This window comes from Trachemys scripta, chromosome 12, assembly GCF_013100865.1.
Source record: "Trachemys scripta elegans isolate TJP31775 chromosome 12, CAS_Tse_1.0, whole genome shotgun sequence".
NCBI classification, from domain to species: domain Eukaryota; kingdom Metazoa; phylum Chordata; order Testudines; family Emydidae; genus Trachemys; species Trachemys scripta.
The window spans coordinates 30515794-30530713 of record NC_048309.1 but is presented as its reverse complement, the minus strand read 5'-3'; the positions used below and the strand labels follow the sequence as shown (position 1 = coordinate 30530713).

At 41.8% G+C, this 14920-nt stretch overlaps 1 protein-coding gene across 6 annotated transcripts in view; it reads left to right on the top strand.

Moving 5' to 3' along the window:
• Nucleotides 1-14920, top strand: part of RALGAPB (Ral GTPase activating protein non-catalytic subunit beta) — a 135483-nt gene that overhangs the window by 87157 nt on the left and 33406 nt on the right. For all 6 annotated transcript variants that reach the window (XM_034788059.1, XM_034788060.1, XM_034788058.1 and 3 more), the window contains 6 exons: nucleotides 5262-5413; nucleotides 6920-7107; nucleotides 9024-9130; nucleotides 10634-10786; nucleotides 11483-11692; nucleotides 12758-12916. In XM_034788059.1, coding sequence (XP_034643950.1) covers nucleotides 5262-5413; nucleotides 6920-7107; nucleotides 9024-9130; nucleotides 10634-10786; nucleotides 11483-11692; nucleotides 12758-12916 — 969 coding nt within the window. The remainder of the gene's footprint in view (nucleotides 1-5261; nucleotides 5414-6919; nucleotides 7108-9023; nucleotides 9131-10633; nucleotides 10787-11482; nucleotides 11693-12757; nucleotides 12917-14920) is intronic.

The following is a 14920-nucleotide window of genomic DNA, read 5'->3' as shown; positions in this document are numbered from 1 at the left end:
ATCAAGTGTTGGCTTATTCTGGATTCATGAGGTGGTCTTTAATTCCTTTAAAAATATTTTAGAGGCCACTATCGTGGGATGGCAGCAGTGCAGAGCTTTGTCACCTAACCATCTTAGGTCTGCTAGAGGCCTGGCACCTTATTCCTTGGCAGTATCTTGTGAAGACCAGTATATCATCAGGAATTTCCTGGATTATAAGGGGGGGAAATTGCTATAGCTCCCCAGATAGAAGGGAGTTCAATGTGTGTTAGTAAACCGTGTGTAAATTCCATGGCTTTCCTCTATAAGATACAGTAGAACCTCAAAGTTAGGAACACCAGAGTTACGAACTGACCAGTCAGCCACACATTTCATTTGGAACCAGAAGTACACAATCAGGCAGCAGCAGAGACACTCCCAAAAGGCAAGTACAATACTGTGTTAAACATAAACTACTAAAAAAATAAAGGGAAAGCAGCATTTTTCTTCTGTGTAGTAAAGTTTCAAAGCTGTATTAAGTCAACGTTCAGTTATAAACTTTTGAAAAAGCAACGATAATGTTTTGTTCAGAGTTACAAAACATTTGAGTTACAAACAACTTCCATTCCCAAGGTGTTGGTAACTCTGAGATTCTACTGTGAATGATATTTCTCCCCTGGAATATTCAAGTTTGACCCTTCTACAACAACACTGGGCGCTACATCCTACCTGGCAACAGCTCACAAAGAAAAGTTTTCACTCTTTTTGGGTTTTTACGTGACATGACTGCAATTCAAGAAAGTTCAGCAGAATGGCCTCGTCACCAGCAACTCTTCTCTCAGTCACAGCTATAGATGCACTAATTGACTCCCTGTGTGTCTCAATAGATTTGATGCTGCTTAGCTATTTAGTTGTAGCTTTTTCATGGAGGCTGAATGAGTGAGCTAAGGGTTTCATTTTACATTATGAAGGTTCTTTGCAATTACAAGGGCTAGAAACTAAAGAAGAAAAGCGGACTGTGAAGAAATAGTAGAAATATGGAAAAGAGCTGCAAGATTCTGGTATTCTGCTTAAAACATCAGAAGCATGACACAATCTCTCTGAAATGCATTAAATGCATGTCTGCTTAAATATTTTTATAAAAGACTTTTTCTGGATCACTCTCCTAATATCATCCTCTCTGTTGTGTTCCACATATATAACTGTGAAGAGATGGTGTATAATTTAACTTGTATATACAATTTAGCAGCATTCTTCTATAATGTGTTTTTGTACAAATTCGGCAAAGCTTTTTTTGAGGGCTTATGTTTTTGCATTCTACCATGTATGTGTGCAGTTGGGATAGTCTTCTAGCAGTGGCAAGAACCTCAAAATTTAATTGATCAGCAAAACTCACATGGCAGAACTTCATTTGAATTTCCAATACATCATTGGAAAGACAAGGTGAGTGAGGTGATATGGTTTATTGGTCCAACTTCTGTTGGTAAGAGACAAGTTTTTGAGCTACACAGAGCTCTTCTTTAGGTCCAGGAAAGGCACTCAGCGTGTCACAGTTAAATGCAAGGTCGAACAAATAGTTTAGCATAAGTAGTTAGCACATGTTCTAAGGGATCATGCAAGGTGAAGTGATCCATTAACACCCCTGCAGTCTAAGACAAAAAGGGGGGTTAGTAGGTTACAGATTATTGTAATGAGCCATCAGTCCAGTGTCTATATTAAGACCATGATTCTTAGTATTTAGCAGAGATATGGATTTAAGCTCCCAGACTCATCTTTTGAAACTATTGTGCAGTTTTGAGAATGAGGACTGATAGGTCAGATATAGACCTATTCGCTTAGTGAATAGTGTTCACCCATAGGTGATTGGGTGCTTTTGTCTTTTATTATTTTCCTGTGTGAGTTCATTTGAGAGTGTAGTGATTCTGGTTTCACCCACATAGTTGTTTCTGGAGCACTTAGTGCACTGGATGAGGTACAACATACGTTATGATAGGCATGTGTAGGACCCATGAATCTTGAAAGGTGGGTGGTGTTGATCATTGTAGCAGTGGAGATATGTCTGCGGGTTTTGCATCTCTTGTTCTGATAGTGTCTGGTGCCACTTTGAGTTAGTGTGTCCTCGTCTGTGGGGAGTTTACTTCTGTTGATGATCTTGGAGAGATTGGGGGGTTGTTTGAAAGCCAGAAAGGGGCTCTGGAAAAGTTTCTTTCAGGGTGGGTTCCTCATTGAATATGGGTTGTAGTTATTTGATGATACAGGTCTGTCGCATCTTACGTGCGTTTAACATCTTTCAGCTTTGTGGTCGGGGTGGGGGGAAAAACGTGCGGGCGAGTCCACCAGCGTGAGAAGCGAATCTGCTGTTCCCACTAAAATATTTTTTTGCGGGGACTTGACAGCAACAGCATGTCTTTAGGCCTGTGATGTGGTTCTCCCCTATAATACCCCTGGAGGGTTGGCCAAAAAAAAAAAAAAAAAAAAAGTTTAAATAGTGCGTCTGCCCCAGAGTGAGTGTGAGATGGGAGAAGTGAATCTGCTGTTCCCACTACAGTACTCAGTCCCCCTGTGGCTCTCATAGTGTGTGCATCTCACTGCGCTGAGTGAGATTCTACTGTGCCTGTACTGTTTAAAGATACAGTACGTATTTTTCATACTGTATAACATGGCCCCTAAACGCAAGGCACCTACTTCATCTGGTGCTCAACCGAAGAAACAGCGATCTGTTCCAACTCTAGAGGAAAAACTGGCTGTGTTGATCTTATTGAGAGATGGTATGTCCATCGCAAACGTGGCGCGTAAATACGGCCGCAACGAATCTAGGATCCGTGCCATCAAGATTCGAGAGAGAGAAATTCATCAAGCCGTGGCATCAAGTGCTCCAGTAACTGCTAAGGTGACGAGCCAAGTGCATGATAAGACTTTAGTGAAGACTGAAAAGGCATTAAATTTATGTCTGGAAGACATGAACCGTAAACGTGTGCATATCAATGGCAGCATGTTGTGAGAAAAGGCTCTTAGCATCTATACGCTGTTCAGACCTCCCGCCGAAGAGGGACAGCCTTCTGATAAGAAGGAATTCAAAGCCAGCCAAGGTTGGCTTAACAGTTTTAGGAACCGCTTCAACCTCAAAAATGTGCAGACTACTGGTGAAGCTGCATCTGCCAATGAGGAGGCAGCAAAAGCCTACCCCGAACAATTAAAGAAAATCATAGAGGAAAGGGGCTATCTTCCAGAACAAGTTTTTAATGTTGACGAGATTGGGCTCTTCTGGAAAAAAAAATGCCCACCCGCACTTACATTTCGAAATCAGAAAGACAAACCCCTGGCTTCAAAGCAGCTAAAGACCGTGTGACTGTGTTGCTTTGTGGCAATGCGGCTGGGCGTTTAATTAATAAAGCCGGGCTTGTTCTACAGGTCTGCAAATCCCCGCGCCCTAAAAGGCAAGAACAAAAATCTCCTGCCTGTGTTCTGGCAATCAAATAAAAAGGCTTGGGTGACGGCAGCATTATTTCTGGATTGGTTCCACAAGTGTTTCATTCTGGAGTTCAAGCAGTACCTTGAAGAGAAAGGACTTGACTTCAAAGTGTTGCTGATCGTAGACAATGCTCCTGGCCACCCTGCTGCACTCAGGTTTGCGCATAATGACATTGAAGTTGTCTTTCTCCCGCCCAATGCCTCCTCCAACCTCTCAATCAAGGCATCATTAGCTGTTTCAAGCCCCGTACATGAGGCTTACATTCTCACGGATTCTTACCGCTATGGATGCTGATCCCAATGTTAATATGATGGAGTGTTGGAAGTCCTTCAACATTGCTGATTGCATCACTTATATTAACAGGCAATGGATGCAGTTAAGCCTGAAACAGTCAATGCATGTTGGCGAAATCTATCGGAAGACTGTGTGAATGATTTTAAGGGTTTCCCGACCATTGACAAAGAAGTGCAACTCATTGTTCAGGTGGCCAGGCAAGTGGGTGGTGATGGCTTTGTCAACATCCTCGAGGAAGAAATTGAGGAATTAATTGAGGGCCATAGAGAAACATTGACTAACAAAGAGTTAGAGGAACTGATAAGATCGTCTACAGAAGACGAAGATGATGACTATCAGGAAGAGCCAGCAACTTGGAATCTTCATAAATTTTCTGAAGTGTTCCAAGCAGTGAAACACTTGAATGATTTAATTTCTGAATATCATCCTTCTATGGAATTAAGCCTCAATCACACTTAGTATTACGGATGATTTGACACCGTACCAAGAAATGTTTGAGGAGCTCAAGAGACCACAGCGACAGTTGCCAATCACCATGTTTTTAAAGAAAAAACAACCAGCAGCAGCAGAGCCTACACAATCAATTTCTCGAGCTGAACCAGAACCAACCACTTCGTCTATGAAAACAACAAGGAGTCTGGTGGCACCTTAAAGACTAACAGATTATCTTTAAGGTGCCACCAGACTCCTTGTTGTTTTTGTAGATACAGACTAACACGGCTACCCCCTGATATTCGTCTATGACTCGCTCTCTGTCACCCAAGCCTGGCCCATTGTCTCCTGAATCGACATCAAGCCCTGATGACTCAATAATAGTGTTGTCAGGGGAAGAGGAAGACTAATCATTGAAGTGTGTACAGTACAAGACTAGCAAGAATATCCAGGATGACTGGTGACTGTTCAGGTTTACAGTACTGTACTGTTTTCACTTTTTATTCTTTCATTCTTCGGTCTCTGTTATGTTATTAAAAATACTTTAAAATTATATTTTGCATATGTAGTCTTTATTATATACTGTACTGTACATTGCTTATACAATACATAGTACTGTACAGGGTTGTATACGCAAAATTGTACTTTATGGGTGATTTAAGGGATTTTCAAGGGTCATTTTGACTATATGCGGTTTTCGCTTTATGCGCTGACTGCGGAACATAACCCAAGCGTAAGATGAGACAGACCTGTACCCCATATGGCTTCCAGTGTGGCATGGTAAGTGACAACTTAAGAGTGTACAGTCGACGTGGGTTTTCTGTATTTAAGCAGGTTTTCTTGGCGTATTTGGTTGGCCCATTATGATGTGCTCTACTCCTCTGAAGTATCCTTGTTGGGTGAGGGTGGTTTAGAGTGTGTTAAGGTGTATATCCCAGACTTTCTCCTTGGAGCATATTCTGTGGTATCTGAGTGCCTTGCTGTAGATAACCGATTTCTTGGTGTGGCTATAATGGTGATAATACATCATTGTCACGTGAAATTCTTTAGGGAGGACCAGATGTGAGTGTTTTGCTTTAAACAATTTGTCCCTTTCCCACTTTAGGACTGTTTAAAAGAGGTGTTGGAGATTGTGGAATTGGGCATCTCAGGAAGTAAATCCAAAAACAGTGAACAAGAGGTCAAGTACAAAGGAGATAAAGAACCAAATCCTGCATCAATGAGGGTGAAGGATGCTGCTGAAGCTACATTAACATGGTATGGCATTCATCAGAATATGTCAGCTGCCTGGCAGTATATCGCTGCTGGGGAAATTAAGCTAGGCTGGAGACGTCTGGGCTCTCCGGCAGCTGGGGCCTGACTGCGTTCTGAGGGCGAACCTTTGTACTTCTGGGTCGCCACCTGACCCCCTGAGGGGCGGGCTCAGAGCTCCCTAGCTCTGCCCACTCTGGCCTCCAGATGGGCTCTCCCCCCCCCGGGGCGGCGGGGAGCCACACCAACTCTCTACAGGGTGGTAGGCTGGGTAACTTGGGATGGATAGATAGTTTTCACTTGCTAACTTTTACAAGTGGCTTGCAAAAAGGGGTACCTGCCTTCTCCTTTGTTCCACTTACCGTAAATTGCCATACAGTTTAATGTGAACTATAAAATGATTCTGTGTACCAAGATAAATGTAACTATTCACCAGAATTTGCAGATGAACTTGGTATTGCATAAAAGTATTTATGCATGTACTGCTGTAGTCCAGGCACTTTTCCTTTATCTATGTAAATACAATTATTAATTGTGGGGGTGGGGTTAACTATTAAATATGCTCATATCTGGTGGTGATCTGACCAGAAGTAAGAGCTTTTTTTAAAGGGCCTAATTTCTGGGGGAGAGATCAAGTAGGTGATCAACAGCAATCTCCTATCTGATCTCTCCCCCAGAAATTACGCCTTTTAAAAAAGCTCTGTCCAGATGTTGTATTATCACCAGACATGATCATACCCTCATTCACCACTCTTAGCCAGGGAATTTCTTCTGAAATTAAACCCTGAGATGGTGCTGTTGCATTGGTGGAGACAGATAATATCTGGGAAAATAGTTTTTAAAATAATGTGCATAATTTCAAATTATTATTGAATATTTTTATCGCAGTAGTGCCCATGGACCCCAATCTGGTCAGGGACTCCATTATGCTAGGTTCTGTACAACCACATACGAAGACCTGGTCCTTGTCCTGAAGAGTTTGCAATCTGAAACCTTCAAAGGCTGCACTCCTCAAATTAGGGGTCTAGGTTCATGAAGGCTCTGCTGTATAATTTCTGTTCAAAGTAACACTAAAGCAGTGATAGCAAGCACACCTACTATGGCTGCTCCAGGTGCTTGGGATTCAAGAAGGGATTAGGAATTAAACACTTTGATGGACAATAAGAATATTCACAGATATATACGAAAAGTTAAAATAAAGAAAAAAGGGGTAGACATTCTCATGCTTCAAAGCATTCCCAAACTGCTGATTTCCTGTGGTTAAAGAAGTAACTTCCCACATGGGCAGGTTATTTGTCCTTCATGGGGTTTCTTGCACTGTCCTCTGAAGCCTTCAGTTATTGGTCCCTGTTTGAGACAGGACCTGGATTATGTGGATCATTGGTTTGATCAGTTGTCAATTTCCTATGTCAGGATGCAAAGGAACAACATGTCTAAAAGTTCCCATCTCAGATGGGATCAAGATGCATCTTTTTGGATGTGGTGTTGACTGAATTCTTTTCTGATTTACAGTATTATGCAGTTACTTGGAGCATTTCCTTCACCCAGTGGCCCTGCCTCTCCTTGCAGCCTGGTGAATGAAACCACCTTAATTAAATACTCCCGTCTACCTACCATTAACAAACACAGCTTCCGCTACTTTGTCCTTGATAATAGTGTCATCCTAGCAATGTTGGAGCAGCCTTTAGGGAATGAGCAAAGTAAGTTAAACATTTTGGGTCCTCTTGGTTCTGTAGTTCAAAATTCTTTGTAGCATATCTGCAAAATGTGTTTGTTTTAGTTAGGCAGTTCTTTTGCCTTTCACACACTGGAAACCTGTTCTACAGGGTGTTCCACTGAAGTGTGGAACACTGGCATGTAATTGCAGGGGTTCATGCAATAAGATCAACAAAGTGTCACTGTAGTTACAATGAATATAAACCCTGCCAAATTTTCCAAATAAATGTGCACTAATCTGTGAGATCACATGCTTTTAGCTGACTGCTCTGTAAATACAGCTGAAGGAATAAAACCAGTAATACTTCAGTACATTTTAAAAAGTCACACGTTCCACTCCATAAAAGGGTGAATGTATAAAATGTATGTCAGACTACATGGATTGATGTTTAACCAGCAACTGCTGTGTGTGGTATTGATTTGCTCATTTTAAGGCTCTGTTGCTATTAAATATTTCAGTGGGGACTGACTCCCAGCAGCTGTATTGCGTCATTGCTTTTCATCTGTAGGGGCTTAACTTCAATTGAACTCCAATCTCTAGCAGACACTGGGTGAGCCATTCCACTGCACCAGTGGGATTAGCTGTAAAGGAGATGTGCAGTCGGGTATTATTTGTGCCATAACCCATGTCTCCTTACTAACTCTCTTAGCAGTTTCATGTGCACTTTGAACAAGAAGGGAATTAGAGTAAGAGCTCTGCAATACCTTGTGCAAGCATGCCTTAGAGATGGACAAACACTAGCCCCAAATCGCTCTCTGGGCCTTCCTATATAAAAAGGGGGCCGCTTAAAAGATTTCATCCTCTCTGCCAGATATCATAGATAGACACGTCAGACAGATCTAACAGTTTGCATGGGCACATGGTACTTGTCCATAGCCAGACGGCCATTGACCAGTGACACTAGTTCATTCCCATATGTGGGACTGACCAGGATCAAGGAAATCTGAAGACTTGGAATCTCTGTAATCTTTCTCCAAAATGGGAGCTGTGATACTAGCCTATAATTACAAGGTCATCAGTATCAATGGATGACTTGAGTAGGTGCCTCACCCATGCCTCAGCGAGAGTGGCTGGCACCCTGTCCTCAGATGGACACTGACCGTGTCCACCACAGTTGGCCTATCATCTTTGCCAGCCAAAAAGAAACATGGGTCCAGTTACCAGGTTGTGGCCCAAAGTGCCCAAAGCACTCCTGGTACGTCACTGACCATCACTAGTTTTAAATTCTAGCAGATAATTTGGACACTGATAAACACCCACACCCATATCTGTCCAATCCAACAAGTTTACGATAACACTCCTTGACTTTCTTGTAATAATACACACACTCTCTCAAGTGAGCAGTTCTTCTCTCTCAGAATAACGTTGTGTTTGTCCTAAGTTGTCAAATATCACTGGCATTAAAATCCTCCAAGGACTGGTCCAAATCCATGTTATGTTCTCAGATGCTGATGTATATACATATCCCTCCATGAATCCACTTGCTGCCCATGTAAACAGGCGGATTTTTTTTGATCTACTGGCCTTACTTCTGCATGCAGAAATTACAGTCTGTTAGCTGAGTTGTAATGAAACTAACCACTTCTTGCAATCAAACCAAGGTGATCTGGCTTAAGGGTAGAAGTCCATTTGGAATGTTCAGAGAGCCCAGCAGAACAGTATTTCCATGTTGCAACAAAGGTCATCCTTTATTTTTGCTACCCTTCAGGGATCTGTCTTATGGGTCAGATGGGACGAGTTACCCTGAAAATCACACAAGTTAACATGGTGATATAGTATATTGACACTTATGGGTATGAATATATTTCTGTCTGTTTGTGCTGATCACTTAGGTGTTTGCCAATTGCATTAAATTATTACATAATATATTAAAATATGTTTTATCTATGCACTCTGCAGATGACTCTTTCCCCTCTGTCACGGTTCTGATCCGTGGGGTGTCTGGAAGACTTGCGTGGGCCCAGCAACTTTGCCTTTTGCCAAGAGGAGCTAAAGCAAATCAAAAGGTCTCTATCAGAGCCCAATGGGAAATCTGTAACTACAGATGCTCAGCAGAAATTTCACTAAAATTGCAAGATAACCCACAAAATTGGTGACTGTATGTATGGCTGAGTCACAGTGCCCTTAACTGTGGGTAATGATACACATCTCTGGTGCTCTTTACAAATTTGTTATAATACTAGAGTGTGAGTGTTGAACAAAAATGCTGCTTCCTTCCGAATTGTTTGTGTGTAAGGGAAATAGTCCCTGCATTGTTTGGCATTGTATCTGTCCTGCAGTGTTCAGGCATTAATAGTTTGAGTGGAGGTGATGCCATGGCTTCTGGGGCTCTTGTGAGCATTTTCCAGCATTATGGTTTTTACATCCATTTCTCTGGCTTTTCGGGATGACTGGAAATGGATTTATTACAGTGAAACAAGGACACTCAGACTGTGGTTGAAAATTGGGGCTGTCAGCCTCAGCTGTCCCTTCTATATTTAGGCTACTTTATACAAATCTAAAAATCTAGGAAACCCAAGCAAACCTTAAATTGCTCTTAGCAGTCTGCCCATGGCTAAGCAAACTTTGGGGAAGCATATAATCCTTGTGATGCTTCTAAAGCTACCCTGGCACTTAAGCAGATGTGTCACTCAGTTGGGACACTTAGTGGAATGGCAAGATAGTGAGGTTTGATAGAGACTATGGGAAGGTTCTCTCTTGGCATGTGAAATACTTGTTGGTGTCAGTGGGAGTGTAGCAAGGATACAGCGCTTCTTACTTTTTAGCATTTTATACCTCTAAATTAAAAAAAAAAAAAAAAAAAAAAAAAAAAAAGGGCAAGCTAATAATGTGGCACTCAGGGCAACCCCAAAGACCCTTATTCCCCGTGGCTTATGTGGGGTTGTGTTCCCACTCAAACTTTGGGGTTTGAATAACTCTGATGGTCATGAGGAACTGATCGTACCGTTGAGAGCAAAATACAGCGATTGCAAGCAGTAGGCAAGCTTCTTGCATACCTCTGGCAGTGAGTTCATCCTGACCTGCAGTATCCCTCCTATGCAGCCTTAGGCTCATCAGCCTGATATGCAGCACCCTTCCCTCATCTAGTCACATATTCAGTAGGGCCTATGTGGAGACTACCAGAAATAATCTTTAGCTCTCTTTAAACGTTATTAGAATTGGTTTAACCTAAAACTAAAGTAACGCCAGAAAGGCTTGCAACTTCCATGTAATCGAATGGGATTGGTGGCATAGAGATTGTGTTGAAAATCAGGGTTCATAGGTACCATGAGTAGAACAACCATAATGAGTAGGACTGAATATCAAACTTTGCTTTAAAACTTATAATCAATTCTTAGAAGTGAATAATATTTAGTTTTCTGAATGCTTTCTCAATAAATAAAGCCTATTGTTATGAATCTGTGATATTGTGATACACATAAAGAAAATTATCTCTATAATATAAATGTATTGCACCACAGGACAAAGCATTTAAATTGGACATAAAATTATTCCCTTCATCATAACAGATGTTTTTACCAGAACCTCGACCAGCTCCTAAAAATGATGTTGGACTCAAATACAGTGTGAGACACCGGCCCTTTCCTGAGGAGGTGGACAAGATCCCCTTTGTGAAAGCTGACCTGAGCATTCCAGACTTGCATGAAATTGTTAATGAGGAAGTAAGAGGTTTTAGTCTTTGATTATTTCTTCTGTTCTTTGCCCGTCAGCTTCAGAATCCATTTGGTAAATTACACCCTATACGGGGCACTTAACTCTAAAGCTTTCCTGCTGTAAAGAGTATTGCAGTAGAACATTACCAACTTCTGTTAACGAGGTGACAAATTCACTGCAGGTTAGTGAAGTCTAGGAACTATCCAGAAATGATGGTAGGACCTATGATATGACCCTACCTATTATTGGCCTATTGGGGAGCCCCACACAATATGTTTTGCCCCAGTCCTAACACACTATGATGAACACACTGAAGCAGTGACTTGTTTCCTGCTGCTGCTCCGGGGAAAGAGGCTAGCACCTCTTCTGTCTTGTGAGAGCTCTTGTAAATGTGGCATTATTAGATAAAAGTGAAAAATGTGCTATTCTTCCAGCTCATTTGAAGGACAAATACTGGAGTTTACCATAGTTGTCCTAAACAAATATGATATTGATTGTGGGGTTTCAAGTCACATCCACTGATCCTCCTCCACATCTGTGGGACCTCACTACTCAGTGCTCCCATAAACATGGGGGAGTGTTCCAGGAACTGTTGATGCTTGTGGTTTGTTGCTCTGTGAACTAGCTAGGGAGGTGCTTTGAAATGCTGGGAAAAAGATGTTGCTGGAATCAGTATTCCATATCTGTGAAATAATGTGTTTCAGTTGGAAGAGCGGCATGAGAAGCTGAGGAATGGTATGGCCCAACAGATCACTTATGAGACTTCTATAGATCAGCAGAGTGAAGAGGAGTGGCGCAAGAAGAGTTTCCCTGACCCAATCACTGAGTGTAAGCCCCCGCCTCCTGCCCAGGAATTCCAGACAGCACGCCTCTTCCTCTCGCACTTTGGATTTCTGTCACTAGAGGCACTGAAGGTGACTTGATATCTCCCTTCATATTGTACAAATGGCCTCAAACACCCCAATATTCTATAGGACAAAGCAGTGTCATTTAGCAGCTTTACTAATGGAGTTTTCTCTTGTGGAAATATACTGCTAGAGCTAGTCACTGTTACGATAGCTGTGGTCCCCTCAGATATAGGGAAATGAACCCCAGAACTTCTCAGGAGTTCTGGAAGCCAGGGGTCAGAGGTCAAATGCTTCAAGCTTTGACTGAAGAGCTCTAAGCTGGTTTTACAAAAGGTACCTAAATTGGGATAATTACATATTGTGTACTTGAAATTCTTCCTGCAATTTCAGTTGGATGCCATAGTTGCTTTCAGCCCTAAACATTTCTGTAGGACTGCAGTACTCTGTTAAACAGATCCAGTTATCCATACATATATAGCTTGTAAGTTGCTACATAAAGCACTTTTTGGATCCATGTGATGGAAACACTAGCTAAATGTTCAAGTTATTATTTTATGAGTTAGTACAGATAATCCAATTTTCAGAGGGAAACACTGCCTCCTGCTTTTGGACTCTCTATATCTCACCGTGGAGTTTGTCTCTAGCTCTGTACAGACTGTCAACAAACAGAGAATTGAGCTGTTGCAGAAATAATAATCACAAGAAGTACTTAGTGATGGTCTGCAAAACAAAGTGCATGTGGAGTTCACACAGTGTTGGTGCGCTGCAGGTCCTCACTAGCCTGGGTGTGGGGGAAAGTATTAATATTAAAAAGTTCAAAATTATTTCTGTCGTTTCCACTCAGTACCAATCTCTTGGTACTTCTAGAATTTCTTCAGTGAACCAGGGACACTGTGATATCAAATAGTACAGGCTTCTTTGCGAAACCATACAAAACAAGGCTTTTGTGGTGTCATGTTTATATCATGTTAGAAATTAAGTTATGGTTTTGTTCTTATTTAGAAAAAAATTGCATTTGTTTTGTTCAGTGTATTTTAAAATGGATCATAGTGAAACCATCAAAGAACATTACTGGTGAAAAGGGTTTTTTTAAATAATTTAAAAAATTGAACTTCTTTCTTTGCTGGGTAGGAAACTGCTAACAGCCGTCTACCTCCTCATCTGATTGCACTTGACTCTGCCCTCCCTGGGTTTTTTGATGACCTTGGTTACTTGGATCTACTGCCATGTCGTCCTTTTGATACAGTTTTCATTTTCTACATGAAGGCAGGCCAGAAAACAAGCCAGGAGGTATGTGAAAAATTGGAGCACTGATTGGTCTCCGTATGTTTTTGCTTCATTTACCTCTTAGTTATAGAACAATGCGGTCTAATGGCTGGAGCAGAGGACTGGGACTCAGGATTCTTGGCTCTGCACTGAGTTGCTGTGTGATCTCTAACAAGTCATTGTGCTTTGTTTTTTTTAATCTGTAAAATGAGGATCATTTATTAGTTATGTATGCCGAAAGGATTTATAATGCTTTGTTATCCAGTACTGTTCTAAATGTATAGAAACACCTATCTGCAGAACCCGATATTAGAGGGGCACTTTCAAGGTTCACAGGCCCCATGTACGAGCAATACCATAACTTGTTCCAGTGGTGTGCAAAGTCCAGGTAGTTTGCTTTTGTAGGGTTTCATTTCAAACAGAAATGTCAATGAATTGGAAAACTAAATGTACAAGTAAAAAGGAATTACTGCTTTGTAAGGTATATGTTGCACCGACTGTACTTGTTTGCGTTCAGATTTTATCAGTAGTGAGAGTATCAGGCTAGAGGACTGCAGAGCCCAATAGCGACATCCTTGCATCTGAACTGTACCTTGGAAACCCACGATTATAAAAGAGAGTGTATAAAGTCATCCTAAGGAGACATTTTTATAGTGCCTTCCCCTCATTCCCTGTGTACTCCACACTGTATGTAGTGTAAATGTAGCTGTCTGCCACAGAACTAATTAGTTTACTCCAGGCACTCTCGCCACATCTTATAAGCTTGGAAATGCTTAGCTAACAAAATGCAGCACAACCTTGTTTATCTTAGAACGCACGAGTGGAACATATTGTAACTGTTACCTGAAACCAGGGTCATGCCACCTGACAACCTTTCAGATAAATGAGGTTTGGGTGTAGAAAGCCTGTCCGGCTGGCTTTTCCCAGGCCAGGCATCTTAGTATGATAAAATAGGGCTAAGGCATGCAAGTTAAAGTACCTTATTCCTGCTGAGCCAGTTGCTCTGATCCATGCATTTTTATGAGCTTAGGCAGATAAAGATTTCTTAGTAGAAACCATAATCCTGCAGAACTGGACAGTCTTCAGGAGCCCAACCAGCAGTCTATAATTGTGGGGTCAATTCTGTAGACTTTGATGTTTGGTGGTAGGGTAGGAGGCCCTAAGCACACTGTTTCAGACTCTGTAGCGCTAGTGCCCCTAATTATCCAAAGTTTTTGGGTATTCCCTGGGGTCTTCAGGTAATGTACTTGATTTCCTGAATCACCTAACGTGCATTAAGTCATGGTGATCAAAGCCAAGTTAATAAAAAAATGGGTATGACATGCATCTGACAAAGTGGGTATTCACCCAGGAAAGCTTATGCTCCAATACATCTGTTAGTCTTTAAGGTGCCACAGGACTCTGTTGCTTTTTACAGATCCAGACTAACACCCCTCTGATACTTAAGATAAAATGTAACCCCTTCTCTGGTGTTATCCAGTGCTAGCCTAGATGAGTGGCTGAGCCCTATCTGCAGAGGGACAAGATCAGAGCGAAGACCAAGTGAAGTTATTGCCTCTGAAATGCTAGCTGGCTGACATTACCCAGTTGTTTTTACTCTCTACAGCAAGTGAAGGGAGCTCTTTGAGCTAGCTGGAGAGGGTTTTTTTCTGTTCTTGGGGGGAATTTACCCCCTTCAAATTTGTTGCTACTGCAGGTTCTGAGGGAGGACAGGTAGCAGCAGCACTGTTGGCCCTCCCTCCAGGTGAATCAGCCCTGCAGAATAAGGGGCCAGGATGGCATATAACTTATTCCTCTCTTCACCAGTTTCATTAAAATTGTCCCATGGTTTGTCTTTATGGTGGCCATATCCTCTTTTCAAACTGCACAATATAAAATTGTTTCTGTAGCCTTAGATGCACATGTCCCGTTCGCAGCTCTGACTCCTTCTCTGATTGCACCCCCACAAGTGTTAGGCCTCATACAGCTTTTCCTTTCCTGGGATGGAAACCTGTGATTCTCCCACTCTTAGATTGTGTCTTAGGATAC